The 17,112-nt window shown below is 43.5% G+C and overlaps 2 protein-coding genes across 12 annotated transcripts in view; one reads left to right on the plus strand and one right to left on the minus strand.

The window, feature by feature from the left end:
• The window catches only part of cdc42bpab (CDC42 binding protein kinase alpha (DMPK-like) b), a 106,804-nt gene extending 96,478 nt beyond the window's left edge, over positions 1-10,326 (minus strand). For 4 of the 11 annotated variants that reach the window (XM_065008884.1, XM_029631776.2, XM_065008882.1 and 1 more), the window contains exon 1: positions 9,302-10,324. In XM_065008884.1, coding sequence (XP_064864956.1) covers positions 9,302-9,479 — 178 coding nt within the window. In that variant the 5' untranslated portion in view covers positions 9,480-10,324. Of the gene's footprint in view, positions 1-9,301 lie in introns of all 11 variants that reach the window. The other 7 variants (XM_065008878.1, XM_065008880.1, XM_065008876.1 and 4 more) reach the window with 4 other exon arrangements.
• Positions 10,327-10,402: 76 nt separating this feature from the next.
• Positions 10,403-15,976, plus strand: LOC115107957 (left-right determination factor 1-like). The gene is made up of 4 exons (XM_065008887.1): positions 10,403-14,438; positions 14,667-14,910; positions 15,026-15,265; positions 15,395-15,976. Exons 1-4 carry the CDS (start codon positions 14,171-14,173, stop codon positions 15,717-15,719), a joined length of 1,077 nt encoding a protein of 358 aa, XP_064864959.1. The 5' UTR covers positions 10,403-14,170; the 3' UTR covers positions 15,720-15,976.
• The last annotated feature ends 1,136 nt before the right edge of the window (positions 15,977-17,112 follow it).

Below are 17,112 nucleotides of genomic sequence, written 5' to 3' on the forward strand. Positions count from 1 at the left end.
ATATGGTCGAATCCGGAAACTATAATTTCGAAAACAAAACGTTTATTCTTTCAGTGAAATACGGAACCATTCCGTATTTTATCTAACGGATGATATCCCTAAGTCTAAATATTGCTGTTACATTGCACAACCTTCAATGTTATGTCATAATTATGTAAAATTCAGGCAAATTAGTTCGCAATGAGCCAGGCGGCCCATATACCCCGACTCTGCGTGCATTGAACGCAAGAGAAGTGACACAATTTCACCTGGTTAATATTGCCTGCTAACCTTTCTTTTAGCTAAATATGCAGGTTTAAAAAATATATACTTCTGTGTATTGATTTTAAGAAAGGCATTGATGTTTATGGTTAGGTACACGTTGGAGCAACGACAGTCCTTTTTCGCGAATGCGCACTGCATCGATTATATGCAACGCAGGACACGCTAGATAAACTAGTAATATCATCAACCATGTGTAGTTATAACTAGTGATTATGATTGATTGATTGTTTTTTATAAAATAAGTTTAATGCTAGCTAGCAACTTACCTTGGCTTCTTACTGCATTCTCATAACTGGCAGGCTCCCCGTGGAGTGCAATGAGAGGCAGGTGGTTAGAGCGTTGGACTAGTTTTTATTTATTTATTTTATTTCACCTTTATTTAACCAGGTAGGCTAGTTGAGAACAAGTTCTCATTTACAACTGCGACCTGGCCAAGTTAAAGCATAGCAGTGTGAACAGACAACAGAGTTACACATGGGGTAAACAATTAACAAGTGCAAAAGGCATGAGGAGGTAGGCGAATAATTACAATTTTGCAGATTAACACTGGAGTGATAAATGATCAGATGGTCACGTACAGGAAGAGATACTGGTGTGCAAAAGAGCAGAAAAGTAAATAAATATAAACAGTATGGGGATGAGGTAGGTAAATTGGGTGGGCTACTTACCGATAGACTATGTACAGCTGCAGCGATCGGTTAGCTGCTCAGATAGCAGATGTTTGAAGTTGGTGAGGGAGATAAAAGTCTCCAACTTCAGCGATTTTTGCAATTCGTTCCAGTCACAGGCAGCAGAGAACTGGAACGAAAGGCGGCCAAATGAGGTGTTGGCTTTAGGGATGATCAGTGAGATACACCTGCTGGAGCGCGCACTACGGGTGGGTGTTGCCATCGTGACCAGTGAACTGAGATAAGGCGGAGCTTTACCTAGCATGGACTTGTAGATGACCTGGAGCCAGTGGGTCTGGCGACGAATATGTAGCGAGGGCCAGCCGACTAGAGCATACAGGTTGCAGTGGTGGGTGGTATAAGGTGCTTTAGTAACAAAACGGATGGCACTGTGATAAACTGCATCCAGTTTGCTGAGTAGAGTATTGGAAGCTATTTTGTAGATGACATCGCCGAAGTCGAGGATCGGTAGGATAGTCAGTTTTACTAGGGTAAGTTTGGCAGCGTGAGTGAAGGAGGCTTTGTTGCGGAATAGAAAGCTGACTCTAGATTTGATTTTAGATTGGAGATGTTTGATATGAGTCTGGAAGGAGAGTTTACAGTCTAGCCAGACATCTAGGTACTTATAGATGTCCACATATTCTAGGTCGGAACCATCCAGGGTGGTGATGCTAGTCGGGCGTGCGGGTGCAGGCAGCGAACGGTTGAAAAACATGCATTTGGTTTTACTAGCGTTTAAGAGCAGTTGGAGGCCACGGAAGGAGTGTTGTATGGCGTTGAAGCTTGTTTGGAGGTTAGATAGCACAGTGTCCAAGGAAGGGCCGGAAGTATACAGAATGGAGTTGTCTGCTTAGAGGTGGATCAGGGAATCGCCCGCAGCAAGAGCAACATCATTGATATATACAGAGAAAAGAGTCGGCCCGAGAATTTAACCCTGTGGCACCCCCATAGAGACTGCCAGAGGACCGGACAACATGCCCTCCGATTTGACACACTGAACTGTCTGCAAAGTAGTTGGTGAACCAGGCAAGGCAGTCATTCGAAAAACCGAGGCTACTGAGTCTGCCGATAAGAATATGGTGATTGACAGAGTCGAAAGCCTTGGCCAGGTCGATGAAGACGGCTGCACAGTACTGTCTTTTATCGATGGCGGTTATGATATCGTTTAGTACCTTGAGCGTGGCTGAGGTGCACCCGTGACCGGCTCGGAAACCAGATTGCACAGCGGAGAAGGTACGGTGGGAATCGAGATGGTCAGTGACCTGTTTGTTGACTTGGCTTTCGAAGACCTTAGGCAGGGCAGGATGGATATAGGTCTGTAACAGTTTGGGTCCAGGGTGTCTCCCCCTTTGAAGAGGGGGATGACTTCGGCAGCTTTCCAATCCTTGGGGATCTCAGACGATATGAAAGAGAGATTGAACAGGCTGGTAATAGGGGTTGCGACAATGGCGGCGGATAGTTTCAGAAATAGAGGGTCCCGATTGTCAAGCCCAGCTGATTTGTACGGGACCAGGTTTTGCAGCTCTTTCTGCTATCTGGATTTGGGTAAAGGAGAACCTGGAGAGGCATGGGCGAGTAGCTGCGGGAGGGGGGGGGCGGAGCTGTTGGCCGAGGTTGGATTAGCCAGGAGGAAGGCATGGTCAGCCGTTGAGAAATGCTTGTTGAAGTTTTCGATAATCATGGATTTATCGGTGGTGACCGTGTTACCTAGCCTCAATGCTGTGGGCAGCTGGGAGGAGGTGCTCTTGTTCTCCATGGACTTTACTGTGTCCCAGAACTTTTTGGAGTTAGAGCTACAGGATGCAAATTTCTGCCTGAAGAAGCTGGCCTTGGCTTTCCTGACTGACTGCGTGTATTGGTTCCTGACTTCCCTGAACAGTTGCATATCGCGGGGACTATTCGATGCTATTGCAGTCCGCCACAGGATGTTTTTGTGCTGGTTGAGGGCAGTCAGGTCTGGAGTGAACCAAGGGCTATATCTGTTCTTAGTTCTGCATTTTTTTTGAACGGAGCATGCTTATCTAAAATGGTGAGGAAGTTACTTTTAAAGAATGACCAGGCATCCTCAACTGGACAGGATGAGGTCAATATCCTTCCAGGATACCCGGGCCAGGTCGATTAGAAAGGCCTGCTCGCAGAAGTGTTTTAGGGAGCGTTTGACAGTGATGAGGGGTGGTCATTTGACTGCGGATCCAAAGCGGATACAGGCAATGAGGCAGTGATCGCTGAGATCCTGGTTGAAGACAGCGGAGGTGTATTTGGAGGACCAGTTGGTCAGGATGACGTCTATGAGGGTGCCCTTGTTTACAGATTTAGGGTTGTACCTGGTGGGTTCCCTGATGATTTGTGTGAACCGTAAGGTTGCAAGATTGAATCCCTGAGCTGAAAAGGTAAAAGTCTGTCGTTCTGCCCCTGAACAAGGCAGTTAACTCACCATTCCTAGGCAGTCATTGAAAATAAGAATGTGTTCTTAACTGACTTGCCTCGTTAAATAAAAGTTGTAAAAAAGAAATAAATAAAAATTGGCGTCCAAAAATACCGATTTCCGATTGTTATGAAAACTTGAAATCGGCCCTAATTATTCGGCCATTCCGATTAATCGGTCGACCTCTAATACACACGGTCTCTCTTTTGGTGTTCTTCAGTAAAGGCAGCTCCAATATGCAGGTGTTTCAGCCTAGCTCAGTGCTTTCTGTTATGGTGGGGCGAGCCATCGGAAAACAGGAGCACTGCGCCGTGATTAGTTCAGTCACTCATGGGGACAGTACGTCATCGCCAAGTTTAAGTCCTTAGTAAGGGTAGACATCCATAATGTCAGCCCTTTGGGTCCTGCCATAAAGTTATATTACAAGTGCCCTTCCACGAAGGCTCAAGGTCATTAGTGACATACAAAATTACGTCAAATCACGTTACATGTACAGCAGCTTTGATTGGACTGATCAGGTCAACATCTTACTTTCAAAGTCTTAGATAGCAGTCATCATCATGAATCAAGTCGACAATCTACTGGCAAAACCTTTTTAATCCTTGTCATATGAAGAGAAATAATGAAGAGCAATTATAGATAAAACCTATAATATCGGTGCTCATCGACATTGGACAAAAAGATTACGGAACAAGTTGGAAATCGCAAATTCAACAATGACTCGTTCGGAAGAAATCAGTGGAAGCACTGCAAAGAAACCACTAACATTAGCCTGCTATTCAATAGAGTACCAACCATAAATCCAGAGAATGCCAGACTTTGATGACAAAGTTTGATGCCAAAATTTGCCCACAAAGGGCCGACGCGCCACCAGCTTTGAAAGTGCTACTGATAGTAGTGGTGGCACTTGGCTTGCACATGTCAACTTAAAATAGACACGGTCACCCTCAAAATCACCAACGTACTAAAAAGTCAAGGGCACAATCTACCCACTCCCAGAGAAATGCTAGGTGGTAGTATAGGATCGGAAAAAGAACGACAGACATTGCAACTCAAAGCAGTACTCCACAATATGTGGATGGCCGCCAGTCAGCAGCCATATTGAACATATCCCAACCTTTGGAACATTTCATTAATTAGTAGCCTGTACTTCTCACAATGCAATACATTTCTTATCATTCCAAAACAATAGACTACAGTGCCTCCTTATTTGACTGTCCATAACCACGGATTCCCTCCAATCTACTTCTATATCCTGTCCATTGCCACTGATCCTGGTACCGTGTGTCCCAGTCCCTGATATAGGCTTACATACTGTATACATAAACAGTGTGTACAACCAGATAGCTACAGAGCTCTGTGTTGTGCTGTACAGCAGAGATGTGACTCAGCAGCAGCAGCGCTGTCAGAGAACACTGAACACCGCTGGGCTCTGGGCGGCTGCTGCACCGTCACGGTCACACCGGCTCAGCCGCCATACCCAACACACACACACACACACTGACTAGTCACCATACCTGAACACAGGGCCTCAGAGAGGATGGGAAGGAGGGAGAGCGATGGAGGAGTAGAAACCAAGAAAGGGGGTGGGGGTGGATGGAGAGAAAAAGGAGGGGGCAGGAGAGGGACAGACACAGACGGAGTGAAGGGGGAGGGTGCAAGAAAGAGATGGGAAAAAGAAAGATGGAGAGAAATTGCAAGAGAGAGGTAGAAGTTGGAAAGACAGAAGGAAAGAAAGCATGGGAGAGAGAGAGAGAGAGAGAGAGAGAGGACAGGGAGGGACAAAGAGCTAGCCCCTAAACAGCTGCTGTATTCCTCACATTGCACCTCCAATCCAAATTCCACAGCCGAGCTGTGAAGGACCGGGGCTTGGCTGAGTCAGCGCTTTCACACACAGCTGAGCTGAGCCTCCACAAAATGCAGGGATGCTCTGGCTACGGCACGCACAGGGGCTCAAAAAGCACCCGCTCTTTTCTCATTCACTTGCTAGCTACCACAGGCTTTCGCTGGCCTGCCTGTGCCCCATAATTAACCCATCACCACAACACCTTTGACGTTAAACACCTCACCACAGAATACATTGTTTATTGCTATCTAATGGTATAATTTTGGGAACTTGGCATGTGGCAATGTTTCTTTTGTTGGTCCTGCTTGTGTTGAAGAATGGATGTAATGCGCCGTCTGTTTGCTTCATATTAATCTGTGCGTGAGTGTGTGTATGTTGGTACGCGGGTGTGTGCACGTCTGTCTGTAGGCATATTTCCCAACCCCACCCAGACCCAGCAAGGGACACAAAACATACAGAGGGCACGAGCTAGTGAGGGAGAAGGGGAGAAAACCAGGCTGGGAGGAAGCGGAGGTGAAATACAACCATAGCATTGCAGCTGGTGTTCGGTGCCAAGCCCTCTGTGTTTGGAAGCAACATCCTGTGATAGAGGGGGAACCAAACTAAAAGCTTAGAGAGATCCTGGTTTTTCTGCACGTTATTTATTAACTCAGACCCAGCTTCTCAGCCCTGAAGGATGGCTGTTCTAAGATCAGGGCCCCCGGTCCCGTCATGTGATCGTATTCATTATGATCTAAGAAGGCTAAACTGATTCAAGATCAGCACTCCTACTCTAAGACACTGGACCTGTTTTAAGAGCTGCTAATAGTTTTCATCCGGAGGTTGAAGGTAGTATATCTGGGCACGGATCCAATATGTGATGACACTTTTTTTAATCAGTTCCGGTATCTACCAGATAGACTTGAAACGGAATTGATCCAAACCCTGCTTAACAGAAGCCCTCTGGGTCCTCTCCCTCTGCCCTGCTACCACAGAAACCCTAGCCCAGTATGCCTAAGTGAGGGGGAAAGACAGAAGTATGCGAGGTGTCTTTGCCAATTGGCTCTGCATCAATTTCAGCCAGAACAGCTCAACTAGCAGGCCTTGCATCAATTCATCCTTTCAAGTGATAAATTATTTGGGAAAACAATGTTGCTCTGTGTCATTGGTCTAGACTTGGCTGGCAGAGGGAGGGGGGAAATGGAAGAGTGGCTAATTGTTCCTTTGGGTTTGACTAATTTAGAAGTACAGTTATGCTCCTTATTCAGCCCGTGTGTGTGTGTGTGTGTGTGTGTGTGTGTGTGTGTGTGTGTGTGTGTGTGTGTGTGTACACCATCATACGTTTTAGGATTGTTGTGACTTGTGAGTTAAGCCACAGGGAAAACATTTGAATCCAGGGCCATTTTTTTTGTATGAAATTAACAAAGAGAAACCATTTTGAAACGGAAAGCAGAAATATATTATATATACACCATTTACCCATTTGGACAGGTAGAAAGAGAGTGTGTGTGTGTGTGTGTTCTTATTCACACCAAAAAGTTCTGTAAATACAGCCTGGCCAGCTGGCTCCACAGGCAGGAGAGGAGAGGGATTGAGGGGTCACCCCAGCGCCAGAGGGAGTATGGGGAGCCCCGGGGGAGAGCAGACAGGCAGCCATTTACCAACATCCTGGTCCTCAGAGGCTGCTAATAAACAGAGCTGTACCCTCTGGGAGAGAATGGTGAGAAAGACCAGAGCCAGTCATGCATACTGTATGTAGGAGCTTAGCTTCCTTCTGCAGCTGTAATATAGTATTTATCCTCAGCTTCACTTTCTTTTGGTTAGGTAGTTTGTTTCGTAGATTAGAGCTGGGCACCTCCTCTTAGAAGCGGGTATGTGTGCTATTTGAAGTATGGAGGAGGGTGTAAAAATGTGACAGACTGCTGGTCTGCTATATTTAGGCTACTTCAACTGTCTGATGTGGAGTGACTGTTCAGGGAAGGCACCCACTTTGAGGCAAGACATGACATGGGCCAACCTTAGACTCCATAGTACCCTTTTGTGATTGTGAACTCACTGCAGTACAGGAGTGACCAACACAATAGAGGCAAGCCACTTCCTGGTATGACATCATGTGCCCAATGAGCCCAGCTGCCAGTCCCGGTGTTTCCTGTTAGCTGCCCCTGTGGAATCTCCACACAGGAAACAGTATAACATCAAGAATCATGACAAGGATGTCCAGACCCTTGGCATCACAATCAACCCTCATCATCGGCATCCAAAGACCCTTTTAGCTTCAACCATGCCCATCTGCACCTGGCCTGGGCAGAGTGTGTGTGTGTGTGTATGTAAGATATCTTCACCACCACAACCACTGCATAAACAGAGGTGGAGCTCTTCAACTACCAAACAGAGACACACCACACCAGAACCAAAGTTCATTCAAACAGAGATTGTTGTTTCTTCTGTTCTGTGAGTGATCCAACTCATATCTGGACAACTTCTCAGGCTACAAAGAAATGCATACTAGTATAGTATCATATAGTATAGAATTAGGCCTATAACATGGTTATTATTATTGTATAGTGCTGCAACAGTCATCAGTATTTAGAATTAACATAATTTTCAATGACCAAATACATTTTTAAAAGCAGCTAATACAATGACGTTAGACCTACATGTTGAATAATTGAGCCTTAAGATTAATTTAAGTGAAAGGCTCTTCCCAATCTTCTGCTCACTGGCCCTCGACTGAGGTGGTTATGAGGACATAATAAAAGGATATGGTGAACTAGGCCTGGTCCATTCACTGATGGCTGCTGTTTATACAAGGGTCTCCATTTCAACCAGAATGAGGTCACCAAACAACTAAGTGATGAAAAGCAAACCTTATACTGTTTGTCTTTACTGTAGTGGGCTGAGCATTAACGGGGATACGAGCGGTGACAAATAGGCCTAAGTCATTACTAGGCAGCCTAGTTATAGGCCTATAACTTCAAAGTATACTATCTATTCTTGATGACATAGGCCTATGTTTTGAGTATCACATTTTGTGAACATTGAAGTCCAAGTGAACTGTGTTTTTTTGAAGTTAAGTGTCTCGCCCATCGTTGGGGAGTGCTGTTTCATGTAACAGGCCTGGGTGTCCATTCTGCTATGTAACACCTGTCATACCATGTCATCAAACCTTGCTGTGAGCTTTGAAGTCAAAAGAAGGACACCAACGGCGTTGATAGCTGCTTTATTTCAGTAGGGCTACCTGTACAGTAGGGCTACCTGTACTACACTACAACCCCTTAGCCTATATGAAGCAGACAAGTATGTTTTGATAGTTTCTCTATGGTGTTTTTAAAGATGAAATATGTTCCATTGTTTGCAGCTACTGCCAGTGAAATGAGTGAGTCCTGAATAAAAGCAATCTTTGAGGACCTTATTGCAGTACCTATTTGAGTGTTTCCCACTTCGTGAGCCATCACCCCTGGACTCCGGCTGTGACCGTGTCAACACGGGGAAATATCCAAATGAAATCACACTTGGCACTTTGTCATTTCGGGAAAGGCATGCCCCGGCAACAGAGTTGCCACAGGGCCAATCTTAAAAATTTGAGTCGCATTCCACATACGTGCTCGAACCCCCCCCCCCCCCCCCCCCCAAAGGTTGTCACAAACACAGTTAGTTTATATTGATTCGTGTGGTCGTGTGGTCCTGTGTTATTTTCACTGACTGTGAGAAGTTACAAGATTGCAAACGTTCCATGACATTTGGGGCTCACGCTAGGCCCCTGCCTGCATGCCTACTACCACCAACCACGTCTACAACAAATGGCAACAATGTCACCGTTCTTCTGTGGTTAGTTTATAAACGTCTATTTGTTACGGGTCACGAAACAAGTGAGATAGAAAGTACCTCAACGCAGTCATACTCCACTACAAAGTCTCAATGGCCCCGACAACTAGCTTGCAGTTCAAATGTAAGTGTGGAAGGTGGCCTAGGCTAAGAGGATAGCAGATCCTCCATGGGCCTAGTACTGAGGTCTCTACTACTATAAAAGGAGTGTTGTGAAAGGGAGGGGACACATTGCACCAACATTATCATCTTACATAAAAAGAAACGGGGGAAGAAAAGAAAAAAAAAACTTACCCCAATCTAGAAACTCCAATATGTTTTTCTCTCTTCTGAGGGGTGAGTTGTTGCACTCATCATAAAGGCAGATAAGGATATCCAATAGCGTTTCCACACTAAGGCATTGGCCATTTGACTTAGCTGGGCCGTCCAGGATCAGCTTTTCCAGTTTCTTCAAACGGACCTCTCCCGACATGATTCGTACTGTAGTCTGGTGATGATGGCAGTCGTGAAAATGATAGAAACTCACTTAAAATTGTTAAGCCTTATATTCAGGCTTACCGGTGACGAACAGAAGTTAGTCTAGCTCGTCTCACCTTGTAACAAAATGAGAAGAAAAAAAAAACTTTGAAGTTTTGATCCAAGCGAGTTACTAGCTAGCTAAAATAGATCTATCATGAGCCACCTCTCACAAAAGGTATCGATAGAGTATCTCGGAGTTGTGCGAGACATGTACATTTTCCTCATTTTATTTAGTTAGCTAACCTATTCCCCCAAGACACATAAAGAATTCACAATTACCAGACCCTGCCCTGGCCGGCAGATTTTGACGTATTGTTAGCCTTATGAACGCCGCTGGTATTATTTCCTTTCGTATTTTTCTAGTCTTCTTCCTGGCAAAAATCCAAGCAATGAAAATATTACCCGTGACAATGCAGTTATAGCAATCCCCTGAGTTATTATCTGCGGTTGTCAATTCTGCAGCGACAAAAAAAAATGCATCAACACTAGGATCTGCAATGCTACAAAGACCCAATGCCCCTCCTCTGTTGAGTCTGAGAATGGAAGGGCGAAAGGCTTAAGCTAGCTCGTTTTTTCTTTTAAGTCCAAATCTTCTTTAAAAAAAAAAATCATCTGCCTGGCCCTCTTCGCGGTTTAAAAACCATGGTTCGAGTATATGTCCATTGCCGTATCCGTCGAAAAGGCGGTTTCTCCGAAGGGGTTGAACGCTTTCCTGTCAATAAAATAAGCGATATTCTTGCTTATACCAGTCCAGGACACTGCCTTCCTCCCTGGTCGCTTGCCGTCTCCAACTACTGCTTGCTGCTGCAGGCAAAATCCCAGCTCATCATGGCGACCGTCACAGCATCTGCTGTGCCGTGGGGCGCAAGGGTATACTGCAAGGAGAGTCAATAATATTGTGAATGGAAACTGTGGCCGAAGTTGTGGAATGGAATGACACGTTTACGGTAAGAACGAAAACCTGGCCCTTCAATGGCCTAAACATATATATGTTTTAGGCACATTTATATTGAGCGAGCAACTAACACTAAATTATTTCTTTTTTTTGGGACAGGCTACACCCAAAGTAGCTCACCTGGGTAGTTTTTTTTCTTTAGTTAACAAGCAGGAAAATGAGAATAATTGGACCTCACCAGAAGTCAAAATATGTTAACTATTGACTTCATTGATTGACAAAGATATTCATATTATCTCTGCATTGTGTTTTAGCGAGCCTATCAATCAATGTTGGTGTTCTTGCAGCTTATTATGATAAATAAAAGTACTGCTAACATAATGGTGTTGAACTGTCAACATGAGAGGCATTTACATTTCAAAGAGAATAGTTCAAACGTTATGGGTTTCAACATTGAAAAGAGTTTTCAGAAACTATAACCTTTTATTTTGTTTAAAAATCTTCCACCACCCCTTTGATCTAGCAGGTATAACATAATTGTGTTGTATTCTTTGCCATTAAACAAGCGTATCAAGGCCCAAGGGTTGAAATAATTAAGTTAAAAAATATATTATTATTATTTCAACACATGCTCGCACTGGGTCAAGAAAGTCCCAAATTGGATCTGATGACCTACTTGGAGCAATCGCGCCCCCTGGCGATTTTTTTGCAGCCTAAAATTCTCTGGGTGCTACAGATAACGATTGATAGATTTGTCAGTCATCCATCCACAAGGTGATTCAAAAGTTACTTTTATTTATTTATTTCAAGTTTATCAATTTCATATTAACAATGATAAATATGGAATATCTGCCAAGTGAGCATCTACAGTAGTCCAGATGCAAAATATTGTAGCCTCCTCTTCAAGATTATGACAGTCTCCTATAGTCAATGAACAAATGGAAATAAATTACTAGGATGAAAACAGTTAATATTGTTTTGAAACGATATTAACTGTGATACAAATTAAATTAACACAATTATGCTATAACCGGGTCAATTAAATACCCTATAGGACTGAACCATTAGTGGATTGTTGTCTGGCCCTGCACATGTCTAGCGCTTTCAACTGGCTTGCCTCCCACTCTTGCCTTGTCCTCAGACTTGCTCAATGATTATTGGCCTACATTCCCCCACTTGAATCCTGGGCAGTTAGTTACAAGTAGAGCAATTCAGGTGCAAAACATTGCATTTCTTCAAATATTTGAGATAAGGCAGGATACCATAATCAGGAAGTTAGTGACAACAATGTAATGTCATGTAAATAATTAGGGCAACAACTTCAATATTGACCTTTACACACAGCTTCCTTTTCTCAATTGAGATACTCAAAATAAGAGGCCTAGTCTTCCGATGTTCTGCTGAAGTCAAGTCCATGCAAATGTACAGTATGCCTGTACTTTAGATTTGGGTAAATGTAATTTTAGGCATCTTTCACCATAATTATCATATTTCAAACCATAAAATTTAACGATCATGTGATAATGGGTATAGAGAGGGGGATTTTGACTGTGTTTACACAGGCAGCCCAATTCTGATCTTTTACCAAATTATTTGCAACTGATCTGTTTGATCAAAATACCAATAATTGGCCTAAAGATCACAGATAAATTGAACAGCTTTTCTAATGCAGATGTGAGATGTTAATTAACACTACTGTTATGGATTGTAAGAGCTGGCAGGCCTTTGATTGAAGATTATTTGCACGTTGGGAGAATCAAATGTATCTGTGCTTTGAACCAGGGACCTGTCTTGGCTTTGATTGGGAAGGGAAGGGGGAAAGACTACCAAATATCGTACAAGAGGAATCTTAATTTACTAAATTATGGGTCGAAGTGGAAGAAAAAGTTGTGTGTGTTTTGTGCTTTCAAGAGATCACTAAGATCCCTAGGCTATGTATAGGTTGACCCAATATATCTGGTCTGAATTCACATGTCTACTGTGGTGTTTCTAATCAGCAGACAATCTTATTGCATATTCCAACCTTGCATTACAAGCTACTTGTTTGTGTGAAAAGATCATACATTCACTGATGTGGATATATGATTGTAATCTACATTGTAAATCAGTACTACTGATTTCTTAAATTATCTTTTCATGCGTCTGTAGATTTAAGGATGTAGTGATTGATGTATGCAGACTTGGGTCAAATGTCAAATCCTTTGGAGCTTGGAGTTAGCACTTTTGGCAGTATTCCATGGGCAACGTACTGGGTAAACTAAATCATGCCTAGTTTAATTGAAAGTATTTGACATGACCCAGGTCTGGATGTACCTATGTAGCAATACATTTCAGGTATTTTAATTATTAAAATAGCCTAGACTATAGTAGCTGCAGAGCATAGAGTGTGGTTTTCAGATGTGGCTAGCAATGGTCCCCCTGAAAGTCATCTGTCATTTGTTCTTCCTGTGTCCTCCTTTAGTTTGTCTGACATATCTAAGCAAATAAGCCCCAATACACACACACAGACAGGGCCCATTCTAGGGCCACCAACCCCTCTTCTAATGTTTGCGTGACAAAAAAAGGCAAGGCAAATCCTGCAATGGAATCGGATAATCACCACCATGTGAAGAGCCTCCCAATCCACATCGACTCTTGGATTAACTGTCTGTTTGGCTAATAATTTTAATCTGTCGGAGGGACAGAAGGGGTGGTGGGTTTGGAATAAACATGTAATCCCTTTGCCCCTCCTCCCCAGAGTCCCCACACCAGTGATGGGCCATAAATGGGACCCTTGATCAACTAAAATGGCTGCCAGACAGACATAAATAAGCACACTGACATACTGTTGCCAGACTGGGCTTGCTTTACATTGTCCAGTGGAATGCACACGTTAGAGTGTGTAGACAACGGTGATACTGAAAGGGTGCAGCCCAGGTTCACAGGGTCAGGGGCTGTCTGGGAACACATGTGCAGATGTAGACAACATGAAGATGAGTCAATGGAAAGGCATTTGTTTAAAAACAATTTAAAAGTATTATGCAATGGTAATATTTAGCCTCTTTAAAGAAATATACTTTAGTATTGATTTAATAAATATTACATCTATCTAAAAGTGTTCATAATTAGTGATGTTTTTGAAATATCGGAACAGGATGCAGACATTTACTCCAACCAATTTGCAATCCTCTCGTCCTGCAAACTAACAATAATTAAAACTACTACAAATAAAGTAGACTAATACATGTATGCCTCTGGATCAATTCACTATTTCCAACCCACAACAATCCAATAACTATACTGTCTTTAGGAGTGTTCTTACCTCAAACATCTCTGCAAAGTAATGCTTTTGTGAAAAGCATCCAAGACTTCCCATTGACATTGAGCAGACTGAATTTGACAAACTCTTTGTATGAAATTGTAGGTTATAAATTGTAGAAATCCCTGTATGATTCTAGAGGAATGGTGTTCAAATGACCCTATACATGAAACGGATACAATACATCGTTTGGGAGATGGTTGCCTTTCAAGTATGGCACTTCTGATGTCTTGACCGGTACGTGGCTTCTAATGTCACACCTTTTGTTGGGATAGCCTATCGGTCCCCCTCCCCATCCCCCTCCTCCTCCATGTGTGAATGACTGACTGGGAGGGCCAGGGGCTTATAAGGGCCGGCCCGATGTCAGAGTGCCACTGTCTCTCTCTGAGCTACTTTGCAGCTGTACTTCTCTCCTCTCTGCTGGACACGACACCCTCTTAGAAGATTTACGATGGATTTGCTCCGTGTTTGCTTCTTGTGCGCTGCTGCTTTCGTCACCGTCTCCAAGGCTTTTACGCACAACGACGTGAAGGATGCCCTGCTTCAAAAACTTGGGCTGGATGATGTTCCGAAAATTCACAAAAGGGACTTAGAGAATCTTGTCATCCCGACGCTCGTTAAGAATAAATATCTGTCAATGCTGAAGCTGCATCACGACAGGCGGCGCAGGTCTCTGCCGAGCTTGGCGGGGATCCTGAGGGGAATTCGAGGAAATGCAGGTAAATTAATTTTACAGTACAGACATAAATAAAATGCTTCCTAAATCTGAATTATTTTTTAATTGAATGTTGTCAGACCTATTTTTGGCATAGGCGCACACATTTACTTTTTTTATGCATTTGTGCGCCCTCATTGTTAAGTTTATGCAAGTGTGTATTCCAACCCATTCATATTTTTATCGGATTTTATATTCAACACCTAAGCATTTCTATGTTCTGTTTTATTAGACATCTCTGGGGTGTTTGTGTACTCGGACACCACTCGGCAACGGATGGTCTTCGATATGGATACCCGCATCCCCCATAACAGCGAGGTGACCATGGCCGAACTGAAACTGTACAATAAAGCCCCTAACAAGCGCTCCATGCCCGAGAGGAGGAACCACCGGCCAGTCAACAACGCCAGAGTCTCCATCTACTGGGTAGATATGCTGGAGAACGGCTCTAACAGAACCTCTCTGGTGGACTCACGGTAAGATTTTACGCAAAGTCGTGTCCAGATCATTTCCGTTAGGCTGTGTTGTCCTTTGTTCTTATCATTTAGACCCTATGTGCAAGGTTTTTAATCAACCATTTATTTCCTGTAGGTTGATCCCCATCCATGAGACCGGTTGGAAAAGCTTTGATGTCACTCAGGCTTTGCACTATTGGTCAAAGACGCAGCAAAAAACACCTATGCACCTGGAGGTGTGGATCGAGGGCGAGAGACCTGGCAGCTACGCGGCAGAAATTGCTAAGAGTGTCCACTTTACCACCCAGGACCAGGCGGACAACACCTTGGGAAAACCTGAGCTGGTCCTCTACACGCTCAACCTCGAAGAGTTTGGGTAAGGCGCTCTTTAATATGCAGAATGTGTAAACATTGTAACACTGGTCCGGTGACAATTATCATACCTTTAGGCTACACATCAATTAGTACAAGTTAACTAACGACTCCCTATTTGGTTTCCGCATAGGTCTCGGGGCGACTGTGAAAACAACCCAGATAAGGACACGTGCTGCAGAGATAAATACTTCATCAATTTCCGCGCGCTCACGTGGACCCAGTACTGGATCATCGAGCCAGCGGGATACCAGGCCTACAGATGCGCCGGGGGATGCAAGCAGCCCAAGCGCAACTATGGCTACGGGGAGAGGAAGTGTAGCATCGCAGAGAGCACTCCGCTGCCCATTATGTACCTGGTCAAGAAGGGCGACTACACCGAGATAGAAGTGGCTGAGTTCCCCAACATGATCGTGGAGTCATGTGCCTGCACCATGGACAACATCTCCATAGTTTGAAGTTAAGTGTTTGGGACTGGGCAGGGCAGGACGCCTCCAAATGGACTTACAGTACTTTTCTATTTAAAATGGGAATTCTCAGGGAGAGTTGCAGGCTATAATAAGAGGGAGCACGGCAGATCTCTTGAGATAAACTAACCAAGCACTTTATTATATTTTGTAAATAATTCATTCATAAGTTTGCCTTTGTATGAATGGTATACTGTACCACTCAGAAGAAACTGTCAAGATTTGGTTTCAGATGTTATATTTTTGAGCTGTAAATACTATGGATTTCATGATTAAATGTAACATATTTTCTTTAATGAAAAAAGTCTTTATTTTGTTATTTGTCATGAAGCGCGATTGGGAAAATCACACTGACAGACATGTATTATTATGGTATCCTTCCACCCAGCAGATACACTTGGCTTCATCTAAGCCTACATACACCTTGTTATTCTTAGTTAGCACTGTATTTAGTTGGTAATGATAAGTCAACAACCATTATTTATCTAATGACATAACTTGTTTCAGTGAAAGAGCATTAGGCGGGGACTGTCATGGCTAAACAGGTTTGTTGAGCATCATTTACATCAGCTTCCTGACTGAGTGTGCTGGTTGTTTGATTCCATTAGGATGAGCCGGTGGCCACACACAAACCCAGAGGCCATATTTACATCTCCATGTTTACATCTGGCTTAGCAGATAAATAGGACCCAGACATAGTCAAGAAGAGAACTCCATCGACAATCAAGGCTCAATTGCAGACTCTGGGGGTCTTGTCATTTTAATGGGGGTACTTAAGGCTTTAGAGCTTTGGCTAGTCTGGGTACACATTGCAAAGGCAATGCCAAGAGCACCCTGTTGTGTGGTGAAAAGTAGCTTGTGTCAGCCACAGACTTCTGATATGTTAAAGAAATAAGCAGCTAGATTTCCTCATATCACATTTTCAGATATAAAGTGAACTTTTAGGGACAGTTTCCCAGACACAGTTAAGCCTAGTCCTAGACTAAAAAGTAATTTTAATGGAGATTCTACATTGATCAAGTCCAGGACTAGGCTTAACTGTGTCTGGCAAACTGTCCCTAAAGGTTTACTTTATATCTGAAAATGTGATATAGGAGACCTAACTGCCTATCTTTAACATATCATAAGTCTGTGGCTGACACAAGCTACTTTTCCTAACCAAGAGCACACAAGAGTGCTCTTGGCATTGCCTTTGCAATGTGTAACCAGACTGGCCAAAGCCCTAAAACCTTAAGTACCCCCATTAAAATGACAAGACCCCCAGTCTGCAATTGAACCTTGATTGTCTATGGAGTTCTCTCTTGACGGTGTCTGGGTCCTATTTATCTGCTAAGCCAGATGTAAATATGGCCTCTGCGTTTGTGTGACAGTGTCTGCTCCCTAT

The sequence above is a fragment of the Oncorhynchus nerka genome, linkage group LG24, assembly GCF_034236695.1.
Source record: "Oncorhynchus nerka isolate Pitt River linkage group LG24, Oner_Uvic_2.0, whole genome shotgun sequence".
NCBI classification, from domain to species: Eukaryota; Metazoa; Chordata; class Actinopteri; order Salmoniformes; family Salmonidae; genus Oncorhynchus; species Oncorhynchus nerka.